Here is a 15614-nt window from a genome sequence, read left to right as displayed (position 1 = left end):
CAAATAGTGATTATTTTGCCTGTTTGTTTCCTAAGCCATTTACCTTTAACTTGGTTTTCTTAATTGTAGGGTCTTTTGTTCCTGAAAAATGTTAATAGTGATGAATAGACATCCTTATCTTATTTCTGAACTTTCTAGGGATGTTTCTACTGTTTTATTATTAACTAGATGCTTATATCTGTTGTAGTTAGGCTGTGTATATGTGTATAAATTTTAGGAAGTATTCTTTTATTCCTATTCAATTAAAACTGTTAAAATAAAAGGAATTTTAGCTTTTATTGAGCTAATTATATGATTTTTTTCTCCTTTAACCTTTTAATTTGATGATAGTTATTTTTCCTAATATTCAAATTTCTTTCTTGGAATTGACCACCTTTGTCATGAATCCTTCTGCTTAATTCTGTTTTCCAATATTATACACAGGCTTTTTTTTTCATGTATAGTGATTTTTGAGTGTGTGAATGTGGTCACATCTTCGTGTCAGGCTTATATTGGCTTCATAGGAAGAAGCAGAAAACTTCTCATGTGCACAGGAATAGTTTAAATAACATTCTAATTATCTGATCCTTGAAGTTTTGAAGAAACCTGTCCGTGAAACTGTTTGGATCTGGCATGTTAGGAGGTCAGGGGTTAGGAATACATTTAGGCAGGTGGGGTAGGTTATTTTCTTAGTATCCCTTTCTCCTATCCAAATCTAAGATTAAATAAGTGTATTGGATAGGTTTTTAGGCTCCATGTCTTCAGTCCTGTCTATATGAACAGCCCTCATTAAACACCCTGGGTATTGAGTCTCTAAAAAGCTTCCTGGTTGGCATCGTGCTCTCACAGCTTCCTGGGGGAATTTAGCACGTTCGATGTAACTCCATTGAGAGAGGAGTCTTGAAAGCTTGTGTCTGGTTTCTCCCAGACTTTGCCCCATGTGCTTTTTCGAAACCTTTGCTGATCTTCCTTTGATGCTTTTGTGTAATAAATTACAGTCATGAGTCCAGACATTTGCTGAGTTATGAGAGTCCATTTCATATGACAGGACAAAACAGTGGTATTAAAAGGCAGTGGCAGAGTTTTAAGACATAACTTTAAAAATGTACTATAACTTTGTCATTACAGGTATGGAAATAATCTCATGGAAGTTAGAACATTTGTCAACGACCACGTATGTCATTAGTAGCAGAATAATAAGTATGAAAGCATAAGAAACATGTCAGTAAATAGTTTTTACTATTAAAGCTCCATGAGCTTTAATTTTTTTCTCTATTTATCAAATTAAACTTGGTTTAAAATGTTAAAGTTTTAAATGTTTAAAATGTTAAAGTTTTAAATGTTAAACTTTATTTAACATAAATGTAGTATTAAAGTTTATTATGTATCAGTTGAAGATTATTATTATTAAAGTTATTATTAATTTTATTGATGTGTAGTTTCTAAAACATGGTTTTTTTAAATGCAAGTGGATGGATGCAAACTGTCACTTCACAGATAAGCTAGGACATTGGGCGAAAATATTTCTGCATACAAGCTATAGCATGGGTAACTTTGTTAGCATCATTTGCATCTTTGCAGTAAGATTAAAAATGGAATCATATCCTAAATAAATATTCTTAGCAGATATTTTGTATATTTATGCACCTGAGAAGGGATGTGAACCTAGAACAGCAGAGTCTAAATCAGTGGCTATTTTGTAGGCTGCTCATAAGAATGGCTTCAGAATAGGGATTCCACATTCCAGACCAATTAAATCAGAATTTCTGGTGGGTGGGGCTCAAGCATCTTTTTTCCTCTTTTAAGCTCCCCATGTGATTCCAATGTGTGGCAAGCTCATTGAGAATCACTGGTCTAATTAAAATTATTTCTATATGCCAATACAGATTGTGTTTATTCCATACTAAGTGTCTGTTTTCTATACCCAGAAATGTTTGCTTTATGTCTCCAGTTGGAAAAGCATAATTAGAATATAAACTTAGCAAAATGAAATTGTATGTATTAAGAAATTCAGATCTGGAGAACTTAAGATAGATATTTATATATGTAGTATTAAAGTTTATTATGTATCAGTTGAAGAATTACAAATTTACCTTTGAGCTAGTTAGCCAAAAATCTATCACTGTCCATCAAGAGTTATTAGTTAATCATTTGAGTCTCACTCATGACCTAGATAAAATTTGAAGATAATATGATACCAGAGAACATATTCAGTGGGTGTATGCGTGGCGTCCTTTCAGTTAGGGAAAGCATCTATTTTGTTTAGAGTCATGCACTATCTTGAACTATTGGATAGTGATAATGAGAGTTCATGTTGAAGGAAAATGGGATTTTGAAATCAGGTACCAGTAGCTTTCAGAATTTCATGGCTGATATAGGAAATGACCATGCTCTTTTGAACATCATTTAGATAACCCAACCAGAAACCAAAACAAAAAGCAAAAGCAGTCTTATCCTTTGCCTAGAGTACAGTCAGTCCTTGATCATTTGTTAGAGCAGGGATGGCAAACTATAGCCTGAGGGTTAAATCTGGTCCTTTTCTGTAAATAGTTTTATTGGAACAAAGCCATGCTCATTAATTTACTTACTGTCTCTGGCTGCTTTTAGGCTCCCAATGACAGAGTTGAATGGTAGTGACAGAGGCTGTATAGCTTGCAAAACCTAAAATATTTACTATCTGACCCTTTGCAGCAAGTTTGCCGACTTCTGTGTTAGACTGTTGTGTCACATGTTAGATGATTGAATTTCACATGATCTGTTGACACTCCTAAATGGATCCTCTTAACCTGAATTTGGTCTTTCACACACAAGTGACTGGAGATGATTCAGTTTTTAGGGCTTTTGAATGCAGGTTGCAGTTGAAGGAGAGGGATTTGCGTTGAGAATGAGGGGAGTATGCTGATAGCCCTCTGATGTTCCTACTATAGGGAGCCAGGAGCTTATTTACTTACCTGGGGTGGGTGTCTCCTTGCCTAACTCATCCTCCACGTTCCTCTACATCACATTCCTTGCTGTTGCTTCCTCAGTTGGGGGTGGGCATGGAGTAACAAGTAACTGGGGAAACTGGATTGTGAGGATCTTCCACTGCAGTCTCGGGGATAACGACAGTTTCTCACATACCTTGTTGATAATGGACCTGGATGTGGAGGTTTAAAGTTTAGGAGTGGCTTAATCTTTAATCGTGGTACAAGTGGAGAGTTCAAGAAGGTGTGGAGGTCTTGGGAGATTGGGATTGACATATATACACTAATATGTATAAAATGGATAACTAATAAGAACCTGTTGTATAAGAAAATAAATAAAATTCTAAAATTCAAAAAAAAAAGAAAATGTGGAGGTCTAGTGGAGAGAGCATATCTGGCTCATTTCTTCTATTTTCTGGTGCAACAGAGGGGTAGCTGGCTCACCTCTGAGTTGTCAGCCACATCTTCACTTCAGGCACCTGCATGCTAGTGAGGGCTCTCATCCACTTGCTGGGTTACTTACACCTGGAAAAGTACTACCTGCAAATACAGTAGAGATTTAAGAATATAAAAATTTTTAGGTTTTGAAGAAAATAACTCCCCTTTCTAATATGTAAAGCTGTTAATCAAGTTTTAGCCCTTTGATTTTCAGTTACATTTGTAGAAAGGCATTGCATACAAAAGCAAGGAAGTGAGATTAAATATAATGATGTTCTGGTAAACACAGGCTACCTGATTATCAGGGGTGCAAGTTTGGACTGGAAGTTACAGTCTTCAGAAAAATATTGGAGTTATTCTTTTTTTGAGGGAGGTTAGGATGCTTACTATAAGCTTCTATTAATAAATGTCAAGTTATTTTTCTGTGACTTAAGAAGATTATAATTTTTTATAAAATATTTAAGAGGGTTTCAGACCAAAACCTCTGTAATCATTTGAAATCTTACGATTTGGTTTATTCTTTTTGTGATTTAGGCCTGAACAAGTTTTCCACTGGGTCTAGTTAGTTATACCCACCTTAGTAAATATATCTGTGCTAAAAGAGGAGCTCTTCTGGTTGTTGATTTTCCTTTTCCTGAGATACTGAGAAATAAGGGACTTGTAGTTTGAACACAGTTTTCTAGATTGTGATGGCTCCAAGTGCTGTTAGTGTTTGAAGATCCTGACTTTTAGTGAGATAAGGCAGTGAGAATAGTGGAGTTAATGGAAGTAGGCTGAATTGCTTCCCAGAATAGATGGGTTAATATAGATACCAATGATGATGAAATTGCTCTCTTTTGTGATTTTTTTTAGATATACATTTTTACTTATCTGTGTTTGTGGTATGTGATTTTCGAAGTGTACTCCTCTCTCCTCACTAACTGTCATCCCTTCTTTATATAATAGATCAACGATTATCATCTGTTCTACAAGATGAGTAACAGCCACCCTCTTCGCCCCTTTACTGCAGTGGGGGAAATTGATCATGTGCACATTTTGTCTGAACATATTGGTGCCTTGTTGATTGGGGAAGAATATGGCGACGTCACATTTGTTGTGGAAAAGAAACGTTTTCCTGCCCACAGGGTAATTTTAGCAGCAAGGTGCCAATATTTTCGGTAAGTGTATATTACTTTTTGAAGATTGAAGTCACTTGTAGAAAACACTGGTATTTTCCATTCTGTGAAAAATATGTAACAAAACAACAGTAAATTCTAGCAGTCATTCAATTCAACATCTATAAGAATTTAATCTTTGTCAACTTTTTGTTATGTTTTGAAAATCACCTTTTCCTTTCAGGAGTGGTCTTAGAATCATAGGGTTAGGAGGCTTCTTAGGCTAGACTGTACCCGATCAACCATTTTTCAGGGTCTCAACAATATTTCTCAGGCTGAGTCTTTGTTGCCTTTGCCCTCTCCTCACAGTTGATGGCTAATGGAACTTAAACTGATTTATTGGCAGATAGGCCTCTTGTTGTACGGGTAGACTGACCTCTGGACTCGCCAGTGAACACGTATACATCTTAGTTTCAGACTACCCAACAGATCTCTAAGACATGCAGTTTGACAACCCCAAAGCAAAGGAAACAAATATTTACTGAGACTCAGTTTCATAATTATATTAGAGCCAAAACTAAACAAAATATGTGTTTAATTAATGTAAAAATCATACTTGTACTTATACGTAGCTATTGTTAGTTACTTAGACCCCTAATTTCCAGGGTTATAAATGTTAAACTGAGGTCTTATTACTCTACATTTTACCTAATCTTAGTTAAAAGGGAATCATCACTGAATTATTGACTGATAATGTATCCTTGACAGATCCATAGAGTCCATATCCAAAAAATCATGGATTTGCCTGTGAAACTTGATATCGAGAAATTGAGATGCTGAAGGCATGGATAAAATTTCAGTTATCTTCTAGTGAAAACTGCATTCTGATTTTTACAATCAGAATTAACCGAGACAGCAAAACCAACCTAGAGTCACACATATTGTAAAATGTGTTTCTTGGAAATATTTATTGTTTAGCTATAACTCTTACAGTGCTTTATAAACATTTTTAGAATGTTTCCTCTTGCAAATATAAAATGCCACTGTAAATACAGCCAGGAGCTTAGAAAAGAGAGGAGTCTATTAAGAGTTCTAGCTAACATGCTCCTGTCCAGGCAAGGCGGCTGGCCTTGGTCTTGTCATTATTTGTTACCAGCCTCTGTCCTCTGTACACTTTTGTGCTTTTTTCCCTTTTCATTCTTCCATTCATTATATTAAAGTGTCTTGTAAAAGTCCACTCTTCATTAATTTAGAACTTTTCAGCCTTATGTTTAGTATTTGTTACTATTATATATCTTTCCTCTTTCAAAAATAATTTGAGACAACTGTAGGTGTGTATCTTTTAGGTGATCAGTATATTCTTAAAAGAAACTCAAGTACTTTTAGAAATTTGAAGATCATATTGAATGAATGGAATACGCTCCCTTCATTTATTGTTCTTGCTGTCTCTTTGTGGGTATCGAACCTTTATAATATCTGATGTCTCAACAGGCTAAACTCAGTCATTACCAATGCTATCTTAGACTGATTCTCATTGCTGACACTGTTCATGTTCATGTTAACTGTCAGCAGTCAGGAGAGACCTTATGAGTGTGGTCATAGAGCCTATCAGTTCCCAGATAAGGACAAGCTAACTGTACCGGAGGGAACCTTCCACGAGTTGGGGGTTCATATTTAGGCTTCCTAGGGGTCCTCATCAAAACCACTTTTATAGCATCGAGAATCCAGATAAGTACCATGGATCACACTGGAGTGGGAGTAGGTCTTGGCAAGATCTCCCCAGGAAGGTATCCTTTAATCTAGCAATTTTAAGGTTATGATTGGATGCTCTCTGGATTCATGGAAACCTTCACAGGTGTTTTTAGGCATACTATAACCCAGTGAGGAAGTATGCTCAGAATATTCATGAATCTTTTGCTGGGTAGTTGCAACTATTTCTGTGAGGCAAGCAAGAATGTCCTGTCTTGCTTTTCCGGGGGACGGTGGGAGGAGTTCTAGGCAAGCATGGAGGGAAACTTTGAAATGCTAGTCCTGCTCTGAGAATCTTAGGAGCACGGGAGTCTCTTTTTGTCCCCTTATTTTCTTGCTCTCACTTTTACACATTTTCTTTCTCACTCATTACTCTTCCTTTTCTGCACTCCTCCCTAGTCCTCCTCTGGCCACCCTTTCTTTCGTGATGGATTGGAAACTTTAATTGGCTCATATTATTTCTCCTAGAGTAATAGAGGTAGAAATGTAAATTTACTACCTGACTGGATTATCTAGTTTTCATTATTTAGATGAGCAGATAAGCAATAATGTGGGGATTTTTTTTAATCTGAAAAATACTGGAAGACAAAATAGAAAAGTCAAATTATCCATAATCCCATCATGAATTTCATTTTTAATTTAATAAACTGACAAATGAAGACCCTTCCCTTCCAGCCATCTAATCCTATTCCCTAGAGACAACCACTGTTAACAGTTTAATATGTATTTCCCCTCAATATAAATAGATATATCTATATATACCTGTGTGCATACAAATGTAAGTGTGTGTTATACACTCTTTTCCATGCAACACATAGGGATCTGCAAACTGACTTACCAACTATATCCTGGACATCTTTCCAAGACAGTATATTTTGATCTCCCTTGATCTTTCTAATGGCTGCACAGAATGTGTATATCATAGTTTTTTCAACCATGTGCCTCTTGATGGACATTTAAGATATTTTCCATTGTTTCAATATATCTTCTTATACATTTATCTTTATCTTGCTGTATTATCTTATACATTTATCTTTATCCTAAAAGTGAGATTACTGAGTTGAAGGGTATGCACATTTTAGATTTGAATAGATATTACTTAAATTCCTTTCCAAAAAGGGATACCCATTTATACTCTCAAAGCAGTGCATGAGAAAACCTGTTTTTCCATTGTTTTTGCAGTGCTGAATGTTAACTGGTTTTTAATTTCTGCTAGCCTGACAGGGAGAATGGCGCCTGCTTGTGTTTAATTGTTTTCATCTGATTATCTTTTCCTCTGGAGCTTTACTTTTTAAACTACTTTCTTGACCTTTAACAGGTTTATATTGATTTCACTGTTCCTCTCAAAAGAGCACTTTCATCTTTCTAATTAATGAATGTCTATTATGTATCTTGAGCTCTCAGGATTATTCGTTAGTCCAACTTATAGAATTAATTCAAAATAGTTTTTAAATTGTGTCTTTCTTTAGAGAACTATTTTAAGTTATTATTATGCATTTCTTCACCTGAATCTTTGTGTCATTAAACACATGTATGTTTTTTATAATGTTGATAACCTTTATTTCATAATTTTGTAGCACATCCTATTTGAAGTTTTTCTCATGTGTTTCTTCTCTGATGTGCAGAGCATTACTCTATGGTGGAATGCGAGAATCTCAGCCTGAAGCCGAAATCCCTCTCCAAGACACCACTGCAGAAGCATTCACAATGCTACTTAAATACATCTACACTGGGCGTGCAACGCTGACAGATGAGAAGGAGGAGGTGCTGCTGGACTTTTTGAGCCTGGCTCATAAATATGGATTTCCAGAGCTGGAGGATTCTACCTCTGAGTACCTCTGCACCATACTTAACATTCAGAATGTCTGTATGACTTTTGATGTTGCCAGTCTCTACTCCCTTCCCAAGTTAACGTCCATGTGCTGCATGTTTATGGACAGAAATGCTCAGGAGGTGCTCTCAAGCGAAGGCTTCCTCTCCCTTTCTAAGGTGTGTCATTGTTTACAAGTAATTTACAGGCATGCACTGTTTTATTTATATCTGTAAGTTAGAAATATGGCAGTGAACTAAGAATAAAAAAATAAAAACCATTAGTGTGGAAGAGGTTGTCTAGCCACCTGCCTCTGGCTACTGAGACTCTAGATCATGTAAGAGAGAGGCAGATTGCTGCTGTTTTCTTTTAAGGTTCTTCAGATAAGGTCTATGTGCAAAAGAGACTGTGCTGCTGGTGGTTGTTTTCAATGTGATGGCATCAAATAGGCTCCTTTGTGGTGTTGCATACTGTTTTTTGGTTTTGTATTTCTCTGACAGAGTGTTACTAATAATTCCTTATTGACGGGGGAAGATGCATAAAGAAGATCTGATGTTTCATTGGATGTCTTTAAGTCATTGTCGTTTTTTATTTTCTGGCCCAGAATTCACTATTGTACAATGTTTTATACCATATAATAGCTAGAATAAAACTGTTTTTCCCAAATCTTCCTCTCAACCCTGGTGATTGTCTTTCCTTTCCCTTTCTGTGTTCCTCCTAGGACCTGACTTCTTCAAATGAGAAAACCTCTTTAAAAAGCTACAAGTCTTGATTTGAGTGTAACTTTGATTTTTATTGTCCTAGTTAATTTTCAAAGGCAAGGATCTTGTAGGGTCGCACAGTGTTGCTGGCAGTCAGTTTAGAAATCTGAGAACCAAAAGTGTGGTGGTGCAGTAATACTGTGGAACAAAAGGTTTGAATTTTAAATGCTAGATGCATCTTACCGGCTCATAAATGCAAACTCTGCTGAAGAACCTGTATGGGATGACAGCGTCTCACACTGCTGTTTTTCTTGTTATTTTACTAAAGATGGGTGCAAATGTGCTGGAAAGACTAGGTACAAGATGCCTACGGCTATTCACACGGCCATCATGGGCAAGAGAGTACATGGCACAAAGAATAAGGAAAGAAGATGGTCAAGAAGAGTTAACTGTTTAAATATAAGTGGTATTTGCAGTTCAGTAAAGTTTTACTGATTGATCATGCACATGGTTGAGCTCCATAATAACTGGAATTTTTCCTTTTTATCCTTTTCAGACAGCACTTTTAAACATCGTATTAAGAGATTCATTTGCAGCTCCCGAAAAAGATATCTTCCTAGCCTTGTTAAACTGGTGTAAGCATAATTCAAAGGAGAATCATGCTGAAATCATGCAGGCTGTCCGTTTGCCTCTGATGAGCCTCACTGAACTTCTGAATGTCGTGAGGCCTTCGGGACTATTGTCTCCTGATGCCATTCTGGATGCTATCAAAGTTCGATCAGAGAGCCGGGACATGGACCTCAATTATAGAGGCATGCTCAGTAAGTACCTATTTATGCTAATCTCACCAAGAAGTTTTGTTTGCATCCTGTGACAGGCCCAGCTACAAAACTCTAGCTACAAAACTGTAGTTCAGGTAAACATGGTATGTATCAACCTGAGAACATAGAGCTCTGCTTCCTGTGGAATGCCTTTCCGACTCCTTCTCCTGCTAATTCCTCCTGAGATTGCTTAGCCTCTGTAGACCACAAAATAGGTATTTCTTGCCATTTCTGGACAAATTTCTCCAGCCGCTCCCTAGAATGTCAAAAGTTAGATAATTGCTCATGTTAAGACCTTTCCTCCTTTCCTCCATCAAATCAGTACTGAGTACATGCTATATGCTTATTATTATTTTAGGTGCCATGAACACAGAGATTCTAAATAAAAATAATAATGGGTAACACTTGCATAGCATTTCCAATACTTATATGGTATTTTTCTTATTAATGAAACTAATAGCAATGAACGCTTATGAAGTGCTTATATATATCAGTAACAGCCCTACATGATGATTTAATTCTCACAATAACCCTTTGAGATAAAAACCTATTATTTTTTTCCTATTTATTTATTTATTTTAAGTGAAGATAATACAATTCTTTTTATTTAATTTTTTAATTTAATTTTTATTTTTTTTATACAGCAGGTTCTTATTAGTTATCCATTTTATACATATTAGTGTATATATGTCAATCCCAATCTCCCAATTCATCACACACACACACACACACCCCCCGCCACTTTCCCCACTTGGTGTCCATATGTTTGTTCTCTGTATCTGTGTCTCTATTTCTACCCTGCAAACCGGTTCATCTGTACCAGTTTTCTAGGTTCCACATACATGCGTTAATATACAATTTTTGTTTTTCTCTTTCTGACTTACTTCACTCTGTATGAGAGTCTCTAGATCCATACACGTCTCTACAAATGACCCAATTTTGTTCCGTTTTATGGCTGAGTAATACTCCATTGTATACATGTACCACATCTTCTTTATCTGTTAGTCTGTCGATGGTCTTTTAGGTTGCTTCCATGACCTGGCTATTGTAAATAGTGCTGCAATGAACATGGGGGTGGATGTGTCTTTTTGAATTATGGTTTTCTCTGGGTATATGCCCAGTAGTGGGATTGCTGGGTCATATGGTAATTCAATTTTTAGTTTTTTTAAGGAACCTCCATACTGTTCTCCACAGTGGCTGTATCAATTTACATTCCCACCAACAGTGCAAGAGGGTTCCCTTTTCTCCACACCCTCTCCAGCATTTGTTGTTTGTAGATTTTCTGATGATGCCCATTCTAACTGGTGTGAGGTGATACCTCATTGTAGTTTTGATTTGTATTTCTATAATAATTAGTGATGTTGAGCAGCTTTTCATGTGCTTCTTGGCTATCTGTATGTCTTCTTTGGAGAAATGTCTATTTACGTCTTCTGCCCGTTTTTGGATTGGGTTGTTTTTTTAATACTGAGCTGCATATATATTTTTGAGATTAATCCTTTGTCCATTGATTCGTTTGCAAATATTTTCTCCCATTTTGAGGGTTGTCTTTTCATCTTGTAGTTTCCTTTGCTTTGCAAAAGCTTTTAATTTTCATTAGGTCGCATTTGTTTTTCTTTTTATTTCTGTTACTCTAGAAGGTGGATCAAAAAAGATCTTGCTGTGATTTATGTCAGAGTGTTCTTCCTATGTTTTTCTCTAAGAGTTTTATAGTGTCCAGTCTTACATTTAGGTCTCTAATCCATTTTGAGTTTATTTTTGTGTATGGTGTTAGGGAGCGCTCTAATTTCATTCCTTTACATATAGCTGTCCAGTTTTCCCAGCACCAGTTTTTTTTTTTTTTTTTTTTTTTTTTTTTTTTTTTTGCGGTATACGGGCCTCTCACTGTTGTGGCCTCTCCCATTGCGGAGCACAGGCTCCAGACGCGCAGGCTCAGCGGCCATGGCTCACGGGCCCAGCCGCTCCGCGGCATGTGGGATCCTTCCCGACCGGGATACGAACCCCTGTCCTCTGCATCGGCAGGCGGACTCTCAACCACTGCGCCACCAGGGAAGCCCCCAGCACCAGTTGTTGAAGAGATTGTCCTTTCTCCATTGTATATCCTTGCCTCCTTTGTCATAGATTAGTTGACCATAGGTGCGTGGGTTTATCTCTTGAGCTTTCTATCTTGTTCCATTGATCTATGTTTCTGTTTTTGTGCCAGTACCATATTGTCTTGATTACTGTAGCTTTGTAGTATAGTCTGAAGTGAGGGAGTCTGATTCCCCCAGCTCCATTTTTTTCCCTCAAGACTGCTTTGGCTATTCGGGGTCTTTTGTGTCTCCATACAAATTTTAAGATTTTTTGTTATAGTTCTGGAAAAAAATGCCATTGGTAATTTGATAGGGATTGCACTGAATCTGTAGATTGCTTTGGGTAGTGTAGTCATTTTCACAATATTGATTCTTCCAATCCAAGAACATGGTATATCTCTCCATCTGTTGGTATCATCTTTAATTTCTTTCATCAGTGTCTTACAGCTTTCTGCATACAGGTTTTTTGTCTCCTTAGGTAGGTTTATTCCTAGGTATTTTATTCTTTTTGTTGCAGTGGTAAATGGGACTGTTTCCTTAATTTCTCTTTCAGATTTTTCATCATTAATGTATAGGAATGCAAGAGATTTCTGTGCATTAACTTTGTATCCTGCAACTTTACCAAATTCATTGATTAGCTCTAGTAGTTTTCTGGTGGCATCTTTAGGATTCTCTATGTATAGTATCATGTCAGCTGCAAACACTGACAGATTTACTTCTTCTTTTCTAATTTGTATTCCTTTTATTTCCTTTTCTTCTCTGATTGCTGTGCCTAGGCCTTCCAAAACTGTGTTGAATAATAGTGGCGAGAGTGGACATCCTTGTCTTGTTCCTGATCTTAGTGGAATTGCTTTCAGGTTTTCACCATTGAGAATGATGTTTGCTGTGGGTTTGTTGTATATGGCCTTTATTATGTTGAGGTAGGGTTCCCTCTATTCCCACTTTCTGGAGAGTTTTTATCATAAGTGGGTGTTGAATTTTGTCAAAAGCTTTTTATTCATCTATTGTCCTATGGTTTTTCTCCTTCAGTTTGTTAATATGGTGTATCACATTGATGGATTTGTGTATATTGAAGAATCCTTGCATGCCTCGTATAAATCCCACATGGTCATGGTGTATGATCCTTTTAATGTGTTGTTGGATTCTGTTTGCTGGTATTTTGTTGAGGATTTTTGCATCTATATTCACCAGTAATAATGGTCTGTGATTTTCTTTTTTTGTAGTATCTTTGTCTGGTTTTGGTATGAGGGCGACGGTGGCCTCGTAGAAGGAGTTTGGGAGTGTTCCTTCCTCTGCAATTTTTGGAAGAGTTTGAGAAGGTTGGGTGTTAGCTCTTCTCTAAATGTTTGATAGAATTCACCTGTGAAGCCATCTGGTCCTGGACTTCTGTTTGTTGGAAGATTTTAAATCACAGTTTCAATTTCATTGCTTGTGATTGGTCTGTTCATATATTCTATTTCTTCCTGTTCAGTCTTGGAAGGTTGTGCATTTCTAAGAATTTGTCCATTTCTTCCAGGTTGTCCATTTTATTGGCATAGAGTTGCTTGTAGTAATCTCTCATGATCCTTTGTATTTCTGCAGTGTCAGTTGTTACTTCTCCTTTTTCATTTCTAATTCTATTGATTTGAGTCGTCTCCCTGTTTTTCTTGATGAGTCTCGCTAATGGTTTTTCAATTTTGTTTATCTTCTTAAAGAACCAGCTTTTACTTTTACTGATCTTCGCTATTGTTTTCTTTGTTTCTGTTTCATTTATTTCTGCTCTGATCTTTATGATTTCTTTCCTTCTGCTAACTTTGGGGTTTTTTTTTTTTGTTCTTTTTTCTCTAATTGCTTTAGGTGTAAGGTTAGGTTGTTTATTTGAGATATTTCTTGTTTCTTAAGGTAAGATTGTATTGCTTATTATAAACTTCCCTCTTAGAACTGCTTTTACTGCACCCATAGGCTTTGGGTCATCGTGTTTTCATTGTCATTTGTTTCTAGGTATTTTTTGATTTCCTCTTTGATTTCTTCAGTGATCTCTTGGTTATTAAGTAGTGTATTGTTTAGCCTCCATGTGCTTGTATTTTTTACAGATTTTTTCCTGTAATTGATATCTAGTCTCATAGCATTGTGGTTGGAAAAGATACTTGATACGATTTCAATTTTCTTAAATTTACCAGGGCTTGATTTGTGACCCAAGATATGATCTATCCTGGAGAATGTTCCATGAGCACTTGAGAAGAATGTGTATTCTGTTGTTTTTGTATGGAATGTCCTATAAATATCAATTAAGTCCATCTTGTTTAATGTATCATTTTAAGCTTGTGTTTCCTTATTTATTTTCATTTTGCATGATCTGTCCATTGGTGAGAGTGGGGTGTTGAAGTCCCCTACTATGATTGTGTTACTGTCGATTTCCCCTTTTATGGTTGTTAGTATTTGCCGTATGTATTGAGGTGCTCCTATGTTGGGTGCATAAATATTTACAATTGTTCTATCTTCTTCTTGGATCGATCCCTTGATCATTATGTAGTGTCCTTCTTTGTCTCTTGTAATAGTCTTTAAAGTCTATTTTGTCTGTTATGAGAATTGCTACTCCATCTTTCTTTTGATTTCCATTTGCATGGAATATCTTTTTCCATCTCCTCACTTTCAGTCAGTGTGTGTCCCTAGGTCTGAAGTGGGTCTCTTTAGACAGCATATATATGGGTCTTGTTTTTGTATCCATTCAGCCAGTCTGTGTCTTTTGATTAGAGCATTTAATCCATTTGCATTTAAGGTAATTATCGATATGTATGTTCCTATTCCCATTTTCTTAATTGTTTTGGGTTGTTATTGTAGGTCTTTTCCTTCTCTTGTGTTTCCTGCCTAGAGAAGTTCCTTTAGCATTTGTTGTAAAGCTGGTTTTGTGGTGCTGAATTCTCTCAGCTTTTGCTTGTCTGTAAAGGTTTTAATTTCTCCATCAAATCTGAATGACATCCTTGCTGGGTAGAGTAATCTTGGTTGTAGGTTTTTCTCCTTCATCACTTTAAATTATGTCCTGCCACTCCTTCTGGCTTGCAGAGTTTCTGTTGAAAGATCAGCTGTTAACCTTATGGGGGTTCCCTTGTGTGTTATTTGTTGTTTTTCCACTGCTGCTTTTAATATTGTTTCTTTGTATTTAATTTTTGATAGTTTGCTTATTATGTGTCTTGGCATGTTTCTCCTTGGATTTATCCTGTATGGCACTCTCTGTGCTTCCTGGACTTGATTAATTATTTCCTTTCCCATATTAGGGAAGTTTTCAACTATAATCTCTTCAAATATTTTCTCAGTCCCTTTCTTTTTCTCTTCTTCTCCTGAGACCCCTGTAATTCACATGTTGGTGCATTTAATGTTGTCCCAGAGGTCTCTGAGACTGTCCTCAGTTCTTTTTTTTTTTTTTTTTTTTTTTTGCGCTACGCGGGCCTCTCACTGTTGTGGCCTCTCCCGTTGCGGAGCACAGGCTCCGGATGCGCAGGCTCAGTGGCCATGGCTCACAGGCCCAGCCGCTCCGCGGCATGTGGGATCCTCCCGGACCGGGGCACGAACCCGCGTCCCCTGCATTGGCAGGCAGACTCTCAACCACTGCGCCACCAGGGAAGCCCTGTCCTCAGTTCTTTTCATTCTGTTTTCTTTATTCTGCTCTGCAGTAGTTATTTACACCATTTTATCTTCCATGTCCCTTATCCGTTCTTCTGCCTCAGTTATCCTGCTATTGATTCCTTCTAGAGAATTTTTAATTTCATTTATTGTGTTGTTCATCATTGTTTCTTTGCTCTTTAGTTCTTCTAGGTCCTTGTTAAACGTTCCTTGTATTTCCTCTATTCTATTTCCAAGATTTTGTATCATCTTTACTCTCATTATTCTGAATTCTTTTTCAGGTAGACTGCCTATTTCCTCTTCATTTGTTTGGTCTGGTGGGTTTTTACCTTGCTCCTTCATCTGCTCTGTGTTTTTCTGTCTTCTCATTTTGCTTACTTACTGTGTTTA

General features: G+C 36.8%; 1 protein-coding gene across 5 annotated transcripts in view; it reads left to right on the top strand.

Moving 5' to 3' along the window:
- The window catches only part of BTBD9 (BTB domain containing 9), a 416431-nt gene that overhangs the window by 31853 nt on the left and 368964 nt on the right, over positions 1-15614 (top strand). For 2 of the 5 annotated variants that reach the window (XM_032647937.1, XM_032647938.1), the window contains exons 1-4: positions 1047-1153; positions 4326-4537; positions 7849-8212; positions 9291-9555. In XM_032647937.1, coding sequence (XP_032503828.1) covers positions 1124-1153; positions 4326-4537; positions 7849-8212; positions 9291-9555 — 871 coding nt within the window. In that variant the 5' untranslated portion in view covers positions 1047-1123. Of the gene's footprint in view, positions 1-1046; positions 1154-1180; positions 1201-4325; positions 4538-7848; positions 8213-9290; positions 9556-15614 lie in introns of those variants that run through there. The other 3 variants (XM_032647940.1, XM_032647939.1, XM_032647941.1) reach the window with 2 other exon arrangements.

The sequence above is a fragment of the Phocoena sinus genome, chromosome 11, assembly GCF_008692025.1.
Source record: "Phocoena sinus isolate mPhoSin1 chromosome 11, mPhoSin1.pri, whole genome shotgun sequence".
NCBI classification, from domain to species: domain Eukaryota; kingdom Metazoa; phylum Chordata; class Mammalia; order Artiodactyla; family Phocoenidae; genus Phocoena; species Phocoena sinus.
The sequence above is the reverse complement of the archived record's forward strand: the minus strand, read 5'-3'. Positions and strand labels throughout refer to the sequence as shown.